Source organism: Prionailurus viverrinus, chromosome C1 (assembly GCF_022837055.1).
Source record: "Prionailurus viverrinus isolate Anna chromosome C1, UM_Priviv_1.0, whole genome shotgun sequence".
In the NCBI taxonomy this organism is placed as follows: Eukaryota; Metazoa; Chordata; class Mammalia; order Carnivora; family Felidae; genus Prionailurus; species Prionailurus viverrinus.
The window spans coordinates 176,996,313-177,012,738 of NC_062568.1; the positions used below are offsets into that span (position 1 = coordinate 176,996,313).

The window sequence follows — 16,426 nt, forward strand, 5'->3', positions numbered from 1 at the left end:
TGTGAGGCCCCAAACCTTTCTCTATGGAAGTCTGAGGTTGGGACAGGGAACAGTCCTCTGCAGGTAGGGTGACCAATTTTAACTAGTTTGTCCAGGACTTTCTGGTTTTAGCACTGGACCTTTCACATCCTGGGAGGCCCTTCAGTACAGGGCAAACCAGGATGGCTGGTGGGATCCTGTTTGCAGGGGATCATCTAGGTGGAAGCTTCTGGGACTCAGGGAGTCCTGTGTCCCAGTATAAGGGATAACATCCTGGCTAAATAGTCTGTCCCATGGAGACCCAGGATGCAGAGCCACCTCCAGGCAACCAGCCTTATAGGTCAGGGACAGCAATGGCCCTCAGTGACCACAAAGTGCACTTCCAGGTCTGGAGACAGAGGATGTAGTGTGGAGTAGCAGCAACCTCTCTGCAGCCACAGTCAGCCTGTCTCAGCCCTTTGGGACATTCACACTTGTGCTGTCATCACCAGGGAGAAATATGAGATCATTTTAGGGGCTCAAGACCTATAAAAACCGTGCTTATGCCTGAGATATAGCTTTCCCAAACCAAGTTCTAGAACTGAAATACCACCATTCACTCTTCATTTGTTAGGTGAGAACCAATAAGAACTATGTTCCCAGAAGCTCTCACCTGACATGCACACTCAGAGTAAAGAGGTCTACAGTCCTTCCTGGTGGAGGAAAGAGCCTGGAAAGGTGAAGAAGAGGTGTCTGAAGCTTGGAGATGAAGGAGCGAGCACAGGAGTCCTCAAACACACCTCGATGACCTCACAATTGGGCCAGTGTGGTAATAAGATAATCCCATAAAATAACGTTGTACCCATAAAATAAGACCTTGGGCTGACATGTCACTGGGGACGTTAAATTGATGGCTTGTTTTATTCCCCTTTCTCTTGAGAGCCTTCTAAAATGATTGTTAAGAAATAAAAAGGATATAAACCCACAACAATAAAAATAATGGGTGAGGCATCATCAGTAGGGGAGATACTCAACAAATGTCAGGACAACAGAAAGCAGATGGAAGGGTGGTAACTAATGCAGTAGGACAGAGAAAGCCTTGGCACAGAGCATGCAGAGAAGATACAGCCACGGAAAGAGGCAGCACCAGCCTCTTGGCAGCCCCAGCAAAACACAGAGCTTAAATCAGCAGATTAAATGAAAATCTGTACACTGGACAATGCCTCCCCACACCTGGGCACAGACCACCAAGAGGTCAGGGTCTACTCTCCAAGTGGGAGTGGGCAGTTTCTGGAGAAATCTAATGTCCCCAGACGAAGGACCCTCACGTTCTGGGATTGGGGTGGGAGTGGGGGGAGGAAGTGCTCTGCTGTAGTGACTGACTGACTGGCTGCCTAGTCAACGAAGACACGCCAGCTAATCAGCAAGCTTTTCAGTTCTTCATTCTTAAATATGAATGGACAGCCAAAGATTACCACACATTTGAGGAAAACCTCCAAACTGAGCACAAGACAAACAAATAAAATGACCTCAGAGGAAATGGAAATAATGCAAGGAACAGAGAACTAAAAAAAAAGTTTACACTCTATTAAGATCCTCACATAGATTCAAGGACATGTTGTACCCATAAAATAAAAACTGGATGGTATGAAGGAAAAAGAACCAAAGAGAACTTTTGAAAAAAAATATTATATTTATGTATATGTTAGTTATATAAATAACTTATATAATATCATGTAAATTAAGTTATATATGTAATTTTTATATAATATAAATATATATAATGAGAATAGACAAAGGACATTTTCCAGAGAATGAAACAAAAAGATGAGGAGGTAGAAAATATGAGAGAATGGGGAGCCTGGCTGGCTCAGTCAGAGGAGCATGGGACTCTCGATCTTGGGGTTGTGAGTTCAAGCCCCACACTGGATATAGAGATTACTAAGAAAAATAAATGAACCTTAAAAAAAGAAAATATGAGAGAAAATATAAGCAACATAAAGGATCAATCCAAGAAGCTAAAAATCCAACAAATGGGGAATTCTAGCACAGATACAAATGGAGAAGAGGAATCATTTAAAAGTTACATAAGATGGAAAAAGATATTTGCAAATGACATATCAGACAAAGGGCTGGTATCCAAAATCTATAAAGAACTCACCAAACTCCACACCCGAAAAATAAATAATCCAGTGAAGAAACAGGCAGAAGTCACGAATGGATACTTTTTCAAAGAAGATACTCAGATGGCCAACAGGCACATGAAAAGATGCTCAACGTCACTCCCCAGCAGGGAAATACAAATCAAAACCACACTGAGATACCACCTCATGCTAGTCAGTGTGGCCAAAATGAAAAATCAGGAGACTATAGGTGCTGGAGAAGATGTGGAGAAATGGGAACCCTCTTGCACTGTTGGTGGGAATGCAAACTGGTGCAGCCACTCTGGAAAACAGTGTGGAGGTTCCTCAAAAAATTAAAAATAGATCTACCCTAGGACCCAGCAATAGCACTGCTGGGAATTTACCCAAGGGATACAGGAGTGCTGATACATAGGGGCGCTTGTACCCCAATGTTTATAGCAGCACTTTCAACAATCGCCAAATTATGGAAAGAGCCTAAATGTCCATCAACTGATGAATGGATAAAGAAATCGTGATATGGGTATTGAGGAGGGCACCTTTTGGGATGAGCACTGGGTGTTGTATGGAAACCAATTTGACAATAAATTTCATATATTGAAAAAAATTGTGGTTTATATACATAATGGAATACTACTTGGCAATGAGAAAGAATGAAATATGGCCTTTTGTAGCAACATGGGGAGTGTTATGCTAAGTGAGATAAGTCATACAGAGAAAGACAGATACCATATGTTTTCACTCTTATGTGGATCCTAAGAAACTTAACAGAAGACCATGGGGGAGGGGAAGGGACAAAGAGTTAGGGAGGGAGGCAAACCATAAGAGACTCTTAAAAACTGAGAATAAACTGAGGGTTGATGGGGTTGGGGAGAGGGAAAAGTGGGTGATGGGCATTGAGGAGGGCACCTGTTGGGATGAGCACTGGGTGTTGTATGGAAACCAATTTGACAACAAATTTCATATTAAAAAACAAAAATAAATAAAAGTTACATAAGAAAATGTCCCATAAACAAAAGTCATAAAGTCTCCACATTAAAAGAGCTCAATATGTGCCCCCAAAATGAAGGACAAAGTGACCCACACTCAAGTCCGTTATCCTGACATTTTTTAACAACAGGGATGAGAGAGATCTAAGAGCTTTCAGAGGGGAGCAAAATGAAAATAAAGAAAAAAAAGGTCACAAAGGAACGATAATCAGAATGACCTCAGAATTCTCAGCGGCAACATGGGATGCTAGCAGTCAATGGAGAAATGCTTCCAAATGCTGGGAGAACAGTTTTCAATCTAGAGCTCTAGCTAGGCTGAACCGTCCATTATTGGGCTGTAATAAATACATATAGAGAGTCAGAACATTTATGTCCTATGTACCCTTAGGTGATTACTTGGAGGGTTTTCTCCAAACATGGAAATAAGCCATGAAAGAAGACTGAGCTCCAGAAAAGACTGGCCTCGTGCAGAAAGCTAGGAAAGGAAGTGAGACTGATGGATGTCCAACAGGTTTGGACACTCGCAGACCAGACTGGAGTGCGAGAATAGGGGGCCCTGAAAGGTCTCCAGGGAGAAAAAGAGACTGGGGAAACATGAGGGAAAGATAAAGGCCATTAGGAAAAGAGGAAAAGAAAAAGTGGTGTAAGAAATAAAATGCAACCTGGTAACCACCGGGTCTGCAGTGAATGTGATACTAACACAGCTACACGAAAGACAGTGTCTTAGCTTCGCAGTTTGGGATGCATCTATAAACAAAGCATGAAAGCCTTGATTGCCCAGCTGGCGACAGAAGAGGAAATCAGAGATGTGAAGCATGACAAAATTCCATCTGCCTTTGTTGTCTGGAAAATGGAAGGGGCGAGTGGAAGGGACCTGAGGCTTGCCTCTAGTGCCAGGAGCGCCCCATGACCAATAGTCAGCAAGGAAACAGGCACCTCAGTCTTACAACTGCAAGGAACTGGATTCTGCCAACAGTGAGTATAAGCTTGGATGTAGATTCTTTCCTGAGCCTCCAGATGAGAGGCCTGCCCAGCTGGTTTCTTGATCTCAGCTTTGTGATACTGTGAGCAGAGAACCCAGACTTCTGAGCAACTGTGAGGGAACAGGGGAGCGTTGCTTCAAATTGCCAAGTTTGTGATGATTTGTTACGGAGTCATAGAGAACTAATCTACCTGGGATGTCTGCCCCCAAACACTTATTTTGTTACAAGAGCTGTTTTGGGTTGAGTGGTTAAACTCTCAGACTGCAGACAGGCTGACCTGGCTTAGAATTTTTCCTCTCTGAGGACTAGCAGTCACAAACACAGTAAACATTCAACAAACAGAACCGTAACCGTTGTTCTTATTCACTCTGTCTCTGTTCGGCTCTCACCCCCTCTGTAAATGTTCCCTGACTCCCCGCCTCGCTCCTCTGGAAAGTTCACCCCACCCTCCCCTGAACTTTGTACTTGCTGCACTACTGCAGGTCTCATGCTGTGCTGGTCAAATGCCCTTCCCAGACTATTAGTTTCTGGAAGGGCAGAAATCCTGTCTGTTCAGAACCTGCCACAGCCTGTCATGAAGGTGGAGCTCTGGGAATGTTTGTGGAGAAGGAATGTAGAGACACTTTCGAGAAGTGTGAACTACCCAGTGAGGACAACTGTTCAGGTTGGGGTGAGTAATCTGTTACTAGGGTAGCCACCTGTCAGGGATGCTGAAAGAGATAAACTCCAGGACATATTGGGTCTTTCTACCCTAGCTTATGTTTTGAAGCCAGTATTTGTTTCATAGAACCACAAGGGGTGGGGAGTGGGGGTTGCGAGAGGCAGGTGCTGAGAGTGGAAGACCTCTTCAGCCAGGGCAGATGGGGAAGTTGAGTTGGGCATTAACTCGTTCAATTATTTTACCATGCACTGTTAACTTTTGGCAGTCCTGCACTGGGAGATGCTATCTCACACCTTGAAAAAGAGATGAGATTTTGACAATTGCTTCTGGGGGAGAAGCTTTTGGTAGAGGCCACATTATGATTAAGACCTGACAGATCCAGGGGCACCTGGGTGGCTCAGTTGGTTGAGCGTCCGACTTCAGCTCAGGTCATGATCTCACAGCTTTTGGTTTCGTGCCCCGCATCGGGCTCTGTGCTGACAGCTCAGAGCCTGGAGCCTGCTTCGGATTCTGTGTCTTCCTCTCTCTCTGCCCCTAACCCACTCGCATTCTGTCTCTGTCTCTCTCAAAAATAAGTAAACATTAAAAAAAAAAGACCTGACAGATCCAGCCCCCAAGGAGCAATCTCAGGACTGAACAGGGGGCTCTGAAGTATGGTGTGTGTTCAGCTAGGAGGAAGCAGAGGAGGGGTTGTGGCTGTTTCAGTGGTTTGGAAGAGGGAAAAGGTGAGAATGAGTACAGTGGATCCTAGAAGGTTGGGGCTGGAGGCAAGGAGCCTCCCAGCTGTGTGCAGGGAGCCGGAACAGGAAGGTGCAGGTTTGTGGGTACAGAAACAATTGACGGGTTGGCAGGAGCGGAAGGTGGATGCACGATGGCTGACGGGTGCCCCTCGGTGGCCACACTGAATAACTACACCTGATACCACCCAGACACAGCAAGTGCCCAACTGACTGACTTACCTCAGGGCTAGAAGGGCCCACTCACCTACAAAAGAGGACCACACGCTGCAATAAAAACGGTTTGCGTGAATGCATCTGTACCCGGGGCAGTGCGTCTGTGTGCCTGTGTTGGGTAGGAGCGTGCCTGATATGAATTTAGGCATGCTTATTCGTGTATGTGTCTGAGTACGTGTATCAGTGCAAGTGATCGGGCGTATGTGCAGGTTGTGTGTGCACGTGTGTACGTGTTAGTGTGCAAGCCCTGTGAGCACTGGAGCCAGGATGTGCATCTGTATGTTTGTATGTATGTGTATCTGTTGGTAAGACTGCTTGTGTCTGAGTGGATGTGTGTTAATGTAACTTTTGGGGCCTTGGCTTTCTTTTCTGTTACACATTGAAATAGTTAAGCTCCATAATCTTATTGTTTGTTTAAAGTTTGCTCTTGGATGCAGGCCTGTTCCAGAATAACTAGCAGATGCGAAAAGCATCCATTATGTATTTTTGCAATTAGCCGAAAACCCAGAAACTTTTCTTAAATAACAGACACAATTCTGTGGGTTGCTTATTGCTAGGAGCTGCCTCCTCTCCCCGGCTCAGGCAGGCCGGCCCTGGGCCCAGCCCTAACCCAGGCCAAGCCAGGGAGGGTTTGCAAACTGTCCCTAGTGAGATGGGAAAACCATTAAGGGTTCAGAATAGAACTCAAGGGACAGCTTACAGTAAGGAGGAGAAAGAGTAGAAAAAGAGGAGGGGTTGAGGAGTAAAGCAGCCTCCAAAATCTGAGAGGACTTTGTCAAACTTCCCCGTCCAGCCTAGCAGTTACCCAGCATTCTCGTCTGGACTCAGCTAAACAGACACAGGGTAAGCCCGCATTCTTCTACCCGCCTTTATGGTCTGTCCATTACATTTCCCTGCCTTGTCTTTGCATGCCCCTATCTCCTATTGTTTGGCACATGGACCCCCACCCTGTCCAGCCACCCATCCTGGCTGTCATGCTTTTGCTAGCACGGTTTCTCTCCCAGAATATGCTGTTCCTCTCCCCTGAGGCAAAGCAGGCACCTCCTGACCACCAGCAGCATTACCATCAGCAAACTTTGCTGAATACCTATCCCAGGCATGGCAGAGGGCACCCAGGAAGTAGAAACAGAAGCTTAAGGAAATTTCTCAATATTTGGGTTCCTATGGGAAGGCACAGACTCCCATGATGTTCCTTAGCCTTTCCTCCCTGCCCGTATGGACAGGGAGCTGTTCTGCATCCCGAGTTTCAGGAGGGCCCAAAGAATGTGGCTGGGGTTCCAGATGGACCTCAGACTTAGATAGCTACAACTTGAACAAGATGTGACCATGGAACCTAAGGGCTGGAAGATTCTAAAACATCCTGCTGGCTACACACTTCCAGTGATGGGGAACTCATGTCCTAAATTATCCCAATTCAGTGCTGGGTGGCTCTAACTTTACAAGGTCTTCTTTAGGGGCGCCCGGGTGGCTCAGGCGGTTAAGCTTCCAACTCTTGATTTTGGTTCAGGTCTTGATCTCATTCCTAAGATCGAGCCCCTAGTTGGGCTCAGCACTGGGCATGGAGCCTGCTTAAGACTGCCCCTCTGCCCCTCGTGTGGCAACTTCAGTTGCTTCCAGGGCCCTAGCTCTGCCCTCAAACCCATCTCCCCTCAGAAGTCTGGACAGTGACAGCGGCCCCCGGGCTCTCCTCACCTTTTATGACAATGGCAGTTGTGAAGTGAGCTGAAAGCCACCCTACTATGTCAAATTAGTACCCATCTGACAACTTTTTTAGAGAGAGAACATTTGTGATCTTCTCCTAGTCCTTCTACCCCTCCCCTCCTCAACCCAGGAACTTCAGGGATGGCAGACTAGGGAACTGTTTGATTTGTGAGCTCTCAACCAGGGTTATCAATTTGTCATTTATCCAGCACTAAGTACCTCCTCTATGTTAGGCACTGTGGACATAAAGACCAAGAAGCTGGTCCCTTGTCCACAAAGATGCAAGGCTAGGAGTTTCCAATATCAGCTCTGGTTCCTATTTAGTACACTGGTTCTCAAAATATCACTATCACCTGGAATTTTATAAGAAATGCAAATTTGTGGACCCCACCCCATATCTACTGAGGTGGGCCCCCTAGACTGGGTTTAACAAGCCCTTCAAATGATTCTGATACACTTGAAAGTTTCAGAATCATTGGTTTAGATTCACCTGGGGCATCTTTAAAATGAAATTAGAATTTCTGGGAGTGATGCCTGAGACATTGGTTTAAAAACATGGCTTATGTTTTTTTAATTTTATTTTTGAGATAGAGAACGAGCGAGCATGAGTGGGGGAGGGGCAGAGAGAGAGGGAGACACAGAATCCAAAGCAGGCTCCAGGCTTCATGGTGTCAGCAGAGTCCCACGCGGGGCTCGAACCCACAGAACCTTGAGATCATGACCTAAGCTGAAGTCGGACGCTTAACCAACTGAGCCACCCAGGTGCCCCTAAAAAAAAAAAAAAAAAAAAATGGTTTAAAGGACATTCAACAAATGTTTGGCACACTGAATGAAATCCTATTAAATAGAAGTGACTCTCGAGCATCACAAGTTATAACTTTGCCTTTCCAGGTTTTTGTTAGGAATGACGGTGGATTAAAGCATGTTGGTGTTAAGGAATGAGGGCTGGGAAAAAGGGGACCTGGGTTCTAGGCTTAGTTCTGTTACTATCTGGAGGGCTTTGAGGAAGACACATCTTTCAATATTCAAGAGAATGTATTAAGAATATCTTAAGAATAATGTGTAGGGGCTGCCTGGGTGGCCCAGTTGGTTAAGTGTCTGACTCTTCATTTTCGTTCAGGTCATGATTTCAGGGTTCATGAGATGAAGCCCCATGTCGGGTTCCATGCTGCTTGGGGTTCTCTTGCTCTCTGCCCTTCCCCCACTCATGCCTGCACTCTCAAAATAAACGTTAAAAAAAATAAAATGTATTAAGAATTGACTCTGTGCCAGGCCACTAAGAGAATACAGAAATACAGCTAAAGACCTCTAAAATCTCTTTCCCAAAGACACCATGCATCAAGAACTACAATGCATTACCCACTGAGGAGAAAGTAGGTGGAAACCTCATTCTGTTCTTTCCCAATCCAGTAAATACGGTCAGTGAAAGCGCTGAGGAGACACCGTAGTCTTACAAGGCTTCAAGTAAAAATTTATACTAAAGAGTTTCAGATCAGGAACAGGAACTGGAAACTATCAAGTCTTCATAAAGCAAAAAATTTTCTAAGTCATAACACAGTAACATGACAATGGAGGTATAATAAGTCAAAAATCTATCAACTAGATTGAATTATGAGTGGGTGGGTGAGATTTTCGCCAAAACTATTATTTTCTGGCCCTAGTCTCTCCTGGTTTTCCTTCCAAGACAGCCAATCACATGGTCTTCTCTGAGCTGTGAGCTACAAGTAGAGGGAGGCTGATGAGGTGAAAGATTCATCTCCCCTCCTATCCCCTGTACTCCATGGTTATCCGATTCCAGGCTCTGGGAGAGATGAAAATAGAATCCTAAGGAAACTGCAGGTGGGCCAAGTTAGGATCCAAAGTTCAGTGATGCAACTGGCAGCTATAGCGAGTCAAAAATAACTTTTTCATTTTGCTTTTTCAAGAAGTATTTACTGGGTGCCTACTATGTGCAGACACTAGGAAACAGAGATGAAAACATATTTTTGCTCTCCTGACACAATCTAGCAGGGGACTCGCCAATAAGTAAACAAAGTAACTTCACAAATTGCAGATACGTGCAATAGTGAAAACAAATGAGGGGTGCCTGGGTGGCTCAGTCAGTTAAGCATCTGACTCTTGATTTCAGCTCAGGTCAAGATCTCATGGTTTGTGACTTTGAGCCCCGCATCTGGCTTTGGGCTGACAGTGCAGAGACTGCTTGGGATTCTTTCTCTCTCCCCCTTTCTACCCCTCCCCTGCTCTCAAAATAAACAAACTTAAAAATATATATAAAATAAACGAGGGTGGGGTGCCTGGGTGGCTCAGTTGGTTAAGCATCTGACTTCAGCTAAGATCTCACAGTTCATGAGTTCAAGCCCTGCATCAGGGTCTGTGCTAACAGCTCAGAGCCTGGAGCCTGCTTTGGATTCTGTGTCTCCCTCTCTCTCTGCCCCTCCCCTGCTCCCGCTCTCTCAAAAATAAATAAACATTAAAATAAACAACAGTAACAGGGTAGTGAAGAGGAAGCATGATGGCATATTAGTGGTTACACTTCAAAATCAGGCTTTATTACAAGTAGGCAACATGGGCTACTGGAAGACAGGAGGCAGATCGGGTAAGACCCAAAGGTCTGGGGTCCAATTCCAGACTCACAACTATCTAGCTGTAAATATTGTTGGGCAATTGACTCGGGCTCCTTCAGCTTCAGTTTAATCATTCACAAAACTGGAAAACTGTCATCCCAACCTGAATGGTTGGGAAAACAAGATGAGAACAGAGGTAAAAGTGTGCTTGCATTAAAGCACTATACAAAAACACAATACAGTTAAGAAACTGCTAGACTTGAGCTTAACTTGTGAACCTGTTGAAGGCAGGGACTACGTATTACTGCTTGTGGTATCCTTAATAAATGTGTCTCAAACATATTTTGAATGAATGGTCAGCCAATGTTTTTTAAAATATTTATTTTTGAGAGACAGTGTGTGAACAGCGGAGGGACAAAGAGAGAGGGAGACACAGAACCCAAAGCAGGCTTCAGGCTATGTGCTGTCAGCGCAGAGTCTGATGCAGGGCTTGAACCCATGAACCATGAGATCACGACCTGAGCCAAAGTTGGACACTTACTGACAGAGCCACCCAGGCGTCCTGCCACCAAACTCTTTGTAATGTCACCATTTTAGTGCTCATCATCTCCTGGTCTGATGACAGACACATTGCCTAATTAAGGAAAATGTAGATTTCCTGTAACAAATTCTCTGATCTCAATCCTAAAAGCTAGTATCTCTGCCAGGTAGCTTGCTAACACAACCAGTTAGCTCAATTAAGATGGCAGATCCATGAATGTGATTGCAGACTGTAATGCCTCCTGTATCAATCTAGTTATTATTTCAGCAACTGGCCAGTCTGAGTATTGTCATACGAAACGATTTAGCTGACTATAAACACTTAAAGTCATATACACAAGCTAAACTCACAAATATCCATAAAACTACTGAAACCATAAGTTAAGGATAAATGAAGACAGATAGTATCAAGGGAGTCTCATTCTTGAAGCCCATTTTCATCAACAAAATAATCCTGGAGAGTAGTGGGAATGTGGTCTATGATCATGAAGACTGGACAGATTAAGAAATGGTGTTTGGTAGGAGTGATTATGGGTAGAGTAAGTCTCCTACAAGGACCATCATGGCCAAAGAACTGGAATGAACCAACTCCTGCTTCTCTTTTTTTATTTTTATTTTATTTATTTATTTATTTAAAAAAATTTTTTTTCAATGTTTATTTATTTTTGGGACAGAGAGAGAGCATGAACGGGGGAGGGGCAGAGAGAGAGGGAGACACAGAATCGGAAACAGGCTCCAGGCTCCGAGCCATCAGCCCAGAGCCCGACGCGGGGCTCGAACTCCCGGACCGCGAGATCGTGACCTGGCTGAAGTCGGACGCTTAACCGACTGCGCCACCCAGGCGCCCCCAACTCCTGCTTCTCTACACAAACGGTTTTACTCTCCCTGCCCTCATCCCATCCCATCCATCCCCTCCATTTCTGACTCTTCCATTAGCACAACAGCAGCAGCCTCAAGTCCAGTAGTGCACCTACCTTCTCTAAAGAGCACTTAGCCAGACCTAAGCAGGAAAGGCCCTAGGCAGAGGAATGGTCTCTGCTCAATCAGGTTTGATACTGGATGTGACAAGGACATTCTGACACAGTCCTTGACATCAGGGGGATTTTGATATAGCTGTTTTAAACTGGTCATTTGGGTGTGACTATTTTGACCCAACATGAAAGTTGACCATTAAACTTTAGCATTTCTCCCCCAAATAATGTAAATGACGTGTCTATGGTGGTCTAAACCACCACCCCAATCCAGGACAGGATAATGGTAGTGCCTATTGTGCTCTACCTGGTAATTAAAAGGAAAAAAAGGTTTCCATTTTGACAAGGCTATTTTGATGCAGCCTTGTCACAATCATACTCTGGCCAAACTCTGGCAGCTGGTTTGGAACCACTTGTGAGAATGCTTCTCTGTAAAACTAAGGACCAACCAACCTGGGGTGAGCCATGCACAAACAACAGCTTTGTGCTTTTAAGTACTAACTGCTGAGCCTATTCAATGTCTTCTCCCTCTGGTTCTGGAAGCCTTTGGAGCCAGGTGGTCGTAAGAGGGCCAGTTCTCTCTGGCCCTCTCTCTGAGGACCCTGAGTCCTCAGAGGGCCGCAAGCATTCACAAACTGGCAAGGAATCTCAGCCAATTCAGGGGGTTTCTTGGAAGTCCATCTCAAGTCCACTGTATCAGTTTTCCCCCTTAATTTCAGAGAAGCAGTTACCAAGAATATACTTCTTCTAGGAAGCCTTCTAAAGGGTAGAATACAAATATTCCCAAAGCTCACATACATGTTTTTTGAATTTTATTTTCTCTTTTTAGATGTGGTTACTCAACCAAATGAGAATGCATCTGCTATTTATGCAAAATGCTGCTTAACTGCTCAACTGCTCGATTCTACAGTGTAGAAAACAATTTTCAAAGTTTGTCTGGATTATCTACATCAGGGCTGGGATGAGGTAACCTACCTCTACAGATGCTTTTCCTTTGGTTGGTTAGGGCATTGAATGCCAGTGTTAAGAAGGTAACACTTTGTGCGTTACTTCAAAATGTATCATAAATAAAAAACAACTTTCTGTGGCTGAAAGAACCTCACTTAGAGAAATGTTGATTTATTACCCTCATCTCTCCCTGAATAGGCCAAAATAATTAAGCCCTCTTCTCTTATGGCTAGGTCTTAGGAGGACAAAATCATGAAAGAGCCTTTTTGAAGAAGATGGACTCCAGAAAACCAGGTTCTGCTCTGATGAGCAGGGACAGCAGGGATCTCACAAAAATCTGAGCCCTGGTGATGGCCTGGAGGTGGCAGGGCTGACAAAGGGTATACAGCGTGATAGCCAGAAATTCAACTTCGTCCTTTAGCTGTCCCAAGGACAGGAAAGCTGGTGACCTGCGGAGCACAAATGAGTCCCAGAATTAACACCACAGTCACAATAACCACACCCATTCAAAGGAAAGCAAACCTGGATCCAAGAGAATACTTAAACTGGGGTCAGGGGTGAGGAAATAAAGGGATAGGTGATTAGGACCATTTTTACCTTTTTCTTTGGTACACAACAAATGAGCTTACTTTCTTCATTAAAAGAAAAATGCTTAGGATTAAGGAGTACTTAATTTAGTTGAAACATGCAGGCAGGCTAGGGAGAAGTGAAATAAGCTATATGATAATGATCATTACCCATCAAAAGACATGTGAAGGTCTACCCACATCAGGATGTTAGTTTCAGATAGAAAACTCTTGGAAGGCAGAGTATGTGTTTGTAGCACCTACAGCTTGTGCCATTATTATGAGTTTGAAGAAGGACCAAACCTCCAGGGGAAAAAAAAAGCTGACCTACTCTGGCCAATACTTTGAGTCACTATTATCTCCAGAGTGTCAGGCAACTACTTAATTACATGACAAAGACACAAGCCCCCCAAGGCATTTTGAGACATTGCCTTGAGGCATCTTGAGACATAGCCTGATGCCAATTTCCCCCTCAAAGAGACAAGCAATTGCTGCTGTAGGTAGGTAATGAAATAGGCTATACTTGTGCCTCCATCCAGATTACTTCTTGAAGGAATGGGATAAAGTCATGCTTTCTACTTAATTCAAGATGTGCAAACATAATAACAGAGCAGAAAATTCTCCTGGATCCTGAACTCTGCTTTTGCTGTAAACCCACATGTTAAATACAGGGATATTTCTCAGTCTTCAATATGCTTGAGAGAATGGAAATCTGAAACAGCAAACGCCATAGCACAAAATTTATTAGGATTATTTACCAAGTAATTTCATATACATCCAACATCAGGAAATGTCAGTTAATTAAAAAAAAAAGAAAGAAAGAAAAGCAAAAAAAAAAGCAAAGCTTCCACTAAGGTCTTTCAAAACAGTGAAAACCTCCTTGGTGACTTTAACAAACGGAATGACTAAACTAATGAAGTCCGATGTATCTCAGTCAAATCCTAAACACAATATTGCCAACATGTTTTTCTACTCAAAAGCAAACTAGCAAAGGCTCATAATTTCGTAATTACGATGTTTCTTGATTTGTGTTCTCAAATGCCACAAAAGGCTGTGTGATGAAAGGAAGCGAAGTGCCTCGTCTCAGCAGTCTTCTTAAAAACCTCACGTTTGCTTCCCAAAATCAGTATAAACATTTAGATTCCCCCATCTGATGAATTTCTTCACTTATTTGAGCAGGAATGCTCTCAAAACCTTATAGTCTTTACTCTTGCTTCATACTGCAGCTTTTTGATTAAACCACCAGCAAAATCCCTCTGTATCTGCTGAACTAAATCACCAGACAAGAATTTGTTGTAGTCTCTTCCAGGAAACCAAGATAATCTCAATACAAATTTTGGTGGCTAATATGATCCATCCCTTATATTTTGTTTCCTAATGGCAAGTATGTTGAAAAATATATCATTAATAAGTGAATTTCATAACACACATAGAAATAAATGAACCTATTATAATGTAAGAACATCCACAAGTTGTCCTCACTATTCCCAATGACTTTATACTTCTAATTTTTCTTCTTCTTTTTTAAGTAAACTCTATGCCCAATGTGGGGCTTGAACTCAAACCATGAGATCAAAAATCACATACTTTACACCACTGAGTCAGCCAGGTGCTCCTATTCCCAATGACTTTAAATATAAAATCTAATTAAACAAAAACAAAATTCCTTACCCTATTTAACCCTGTATACCAAACAGTATAAGTGCTAAAAATGAGAAACATTTTAATAAATCTCACATTAAGAACCTTGGAAATAACTCTTCATTAGTAATGGCAGAAAAAGATAAGAAAGGGGAACACAAATTTCTCAGAGATTTTTTAAAGGAAGAATGGATTTAAGGGAAAATTCCTTTGGACTCGATAGCCTTTTTAAAATAGCCTTTTTAAAATTCTGTACCTTTCAATGCTTCAACATGATGCCAAAAAATAATTTACTAAATAAAAGTAGCCAGGAAGGAAATCAAACATTTATAAGATATATTTATTATTTTTCTGACCAAAGTGCAATGATTTTTAAATGTCCTTAAATAACTGAAAAAAAAAGTATTCAAGAAAATAAACACAAATGGGAAATTTAACCATTAGATTTTTTTTTTACTTCATACCAACCCTATATTTAATCTAGAAAACAAATAAAAACAAAAAACAAAAAACTCTGAATGAAATGTTATTAAAATGCTAACCAAATCATTTTACCATAAACCCAGTACATGCATTTCAAGGTTCCCCTGCTAGGAATTTTGTTAAGATCAGTTTAATCATTAATAATAATAACACTATATAATAGAGCACAGGAACACATGTCATTTGATGTGATCCTGCCCCTTACCCTCAGATTTATGTCAGAATAAAGCTGACAATTCTCCCAGGCTCTGAACCCCCAGCGACCCCATCCCAATCCCTGGAAGCAAAGAAGATGCCTTGTCATACAACTTTGTATAAGTTGTAATAAAACAAAGCCTTAAGTTTTCTTATCTTTCTGTAGGAAATGGTCAGTTATTTGATAAATACTAAAACACTTCTAGGAATTCATTTTATGAGTTTGTTTACCAAACACATTTTGCAAGAACTGACTACACAAAAAGTTCCTTTGGAATTTGGTCCACAAATTCGCTTAACAGGTTGGAAATGTAAAACCTACAAGAAAACAAGGAAGTAGGGAATCCCTAATCTTAACATGTTGTAATTACTAAAGGGATATACACACAGACTACAGAGTTTTGCTCACAGAAGGCACAAACTATAAAAGGGATATGCTTTTTGAGGAAAAACAAAGAACTAGCTGATATCCTTCTTTGTTTTGTGAGCACCATAGCTAAGATGAAGTTAGACCCGAATTCACTGTCTACTCCTGTAACCAGAAAAATTGAAGATAAAAAATTTAATTTGTCTTACTACATACTTTCCAGCCATTCATTGAGATGTAATTATGAAAGATTAAAATTGCCTTAAAAAGGGGTTGTAATAGCAGCTATCAAAGCAATATTCAAGCATGATTTCAAGGATGCTTTCAGGTTTAGAGTTAGCCTTCTTTGTCAAAAATCTTCACAACTTCATCAAAAACCTGTAAAGGACAAAGAGTAGTAATTTAAAAAGGAAGTATTATTAAAATACTATATGGCTAAGTTCCTGTTTAGAAGTCCATTTTTTTATTAATTTTCAAGATGTATCATTTAAAAAAATACATTAATTCCTTGGTTTCATCTATTTTCCTTTGGACCTCTCCCCAGCTCGTGCTTTGTCTGTCCGTCTGTCTCTCTCTCTCAAAAATAAAAAAAAACATTTAAAAAATAAAAAAATAAAGAGAGAGAGAGAGAGAGACACTAGAAAAGAGCTGCTAGGCACTGAGGGCTTGCACGGCAGTTTAGAGATCAGGATTTTTACAGAGTGGGAGGGAAGGGCTGGGCGCGGAAGCCCTGCGCCCCTGGGGCTCTGTGCTCTGTGACTAAGA

The 16,426-nt window shown here is 42.6% G+C and overlaps 1 protein-coding gene across 1 annotated transcript in view; it reads right to left on the reverse strand.

Annotated features, from left to right (window-relative positions):
• Positions 1-13,700: 13,700 nt before the first annotated feature.
• CMPK1 (cytidine/uridine monophosphate kinase 1) overlaps positions 13,701-16,426 on the reverse strand; it is a 35,333-nt gene continuing 32,607 nt past the window's right edge. The window contains exon 6 of the mRNA XM_047872694.1: positions 13,701-16,039. Coding sequence (XP_047728650.1) covers positions 15,998-16,039 — 42 coding nt within the window. The 3' untranslated portion in view covers positions 13,701-15,997. The remainder of the gene's footprint in view (positions 16,040-16,426) is intronic.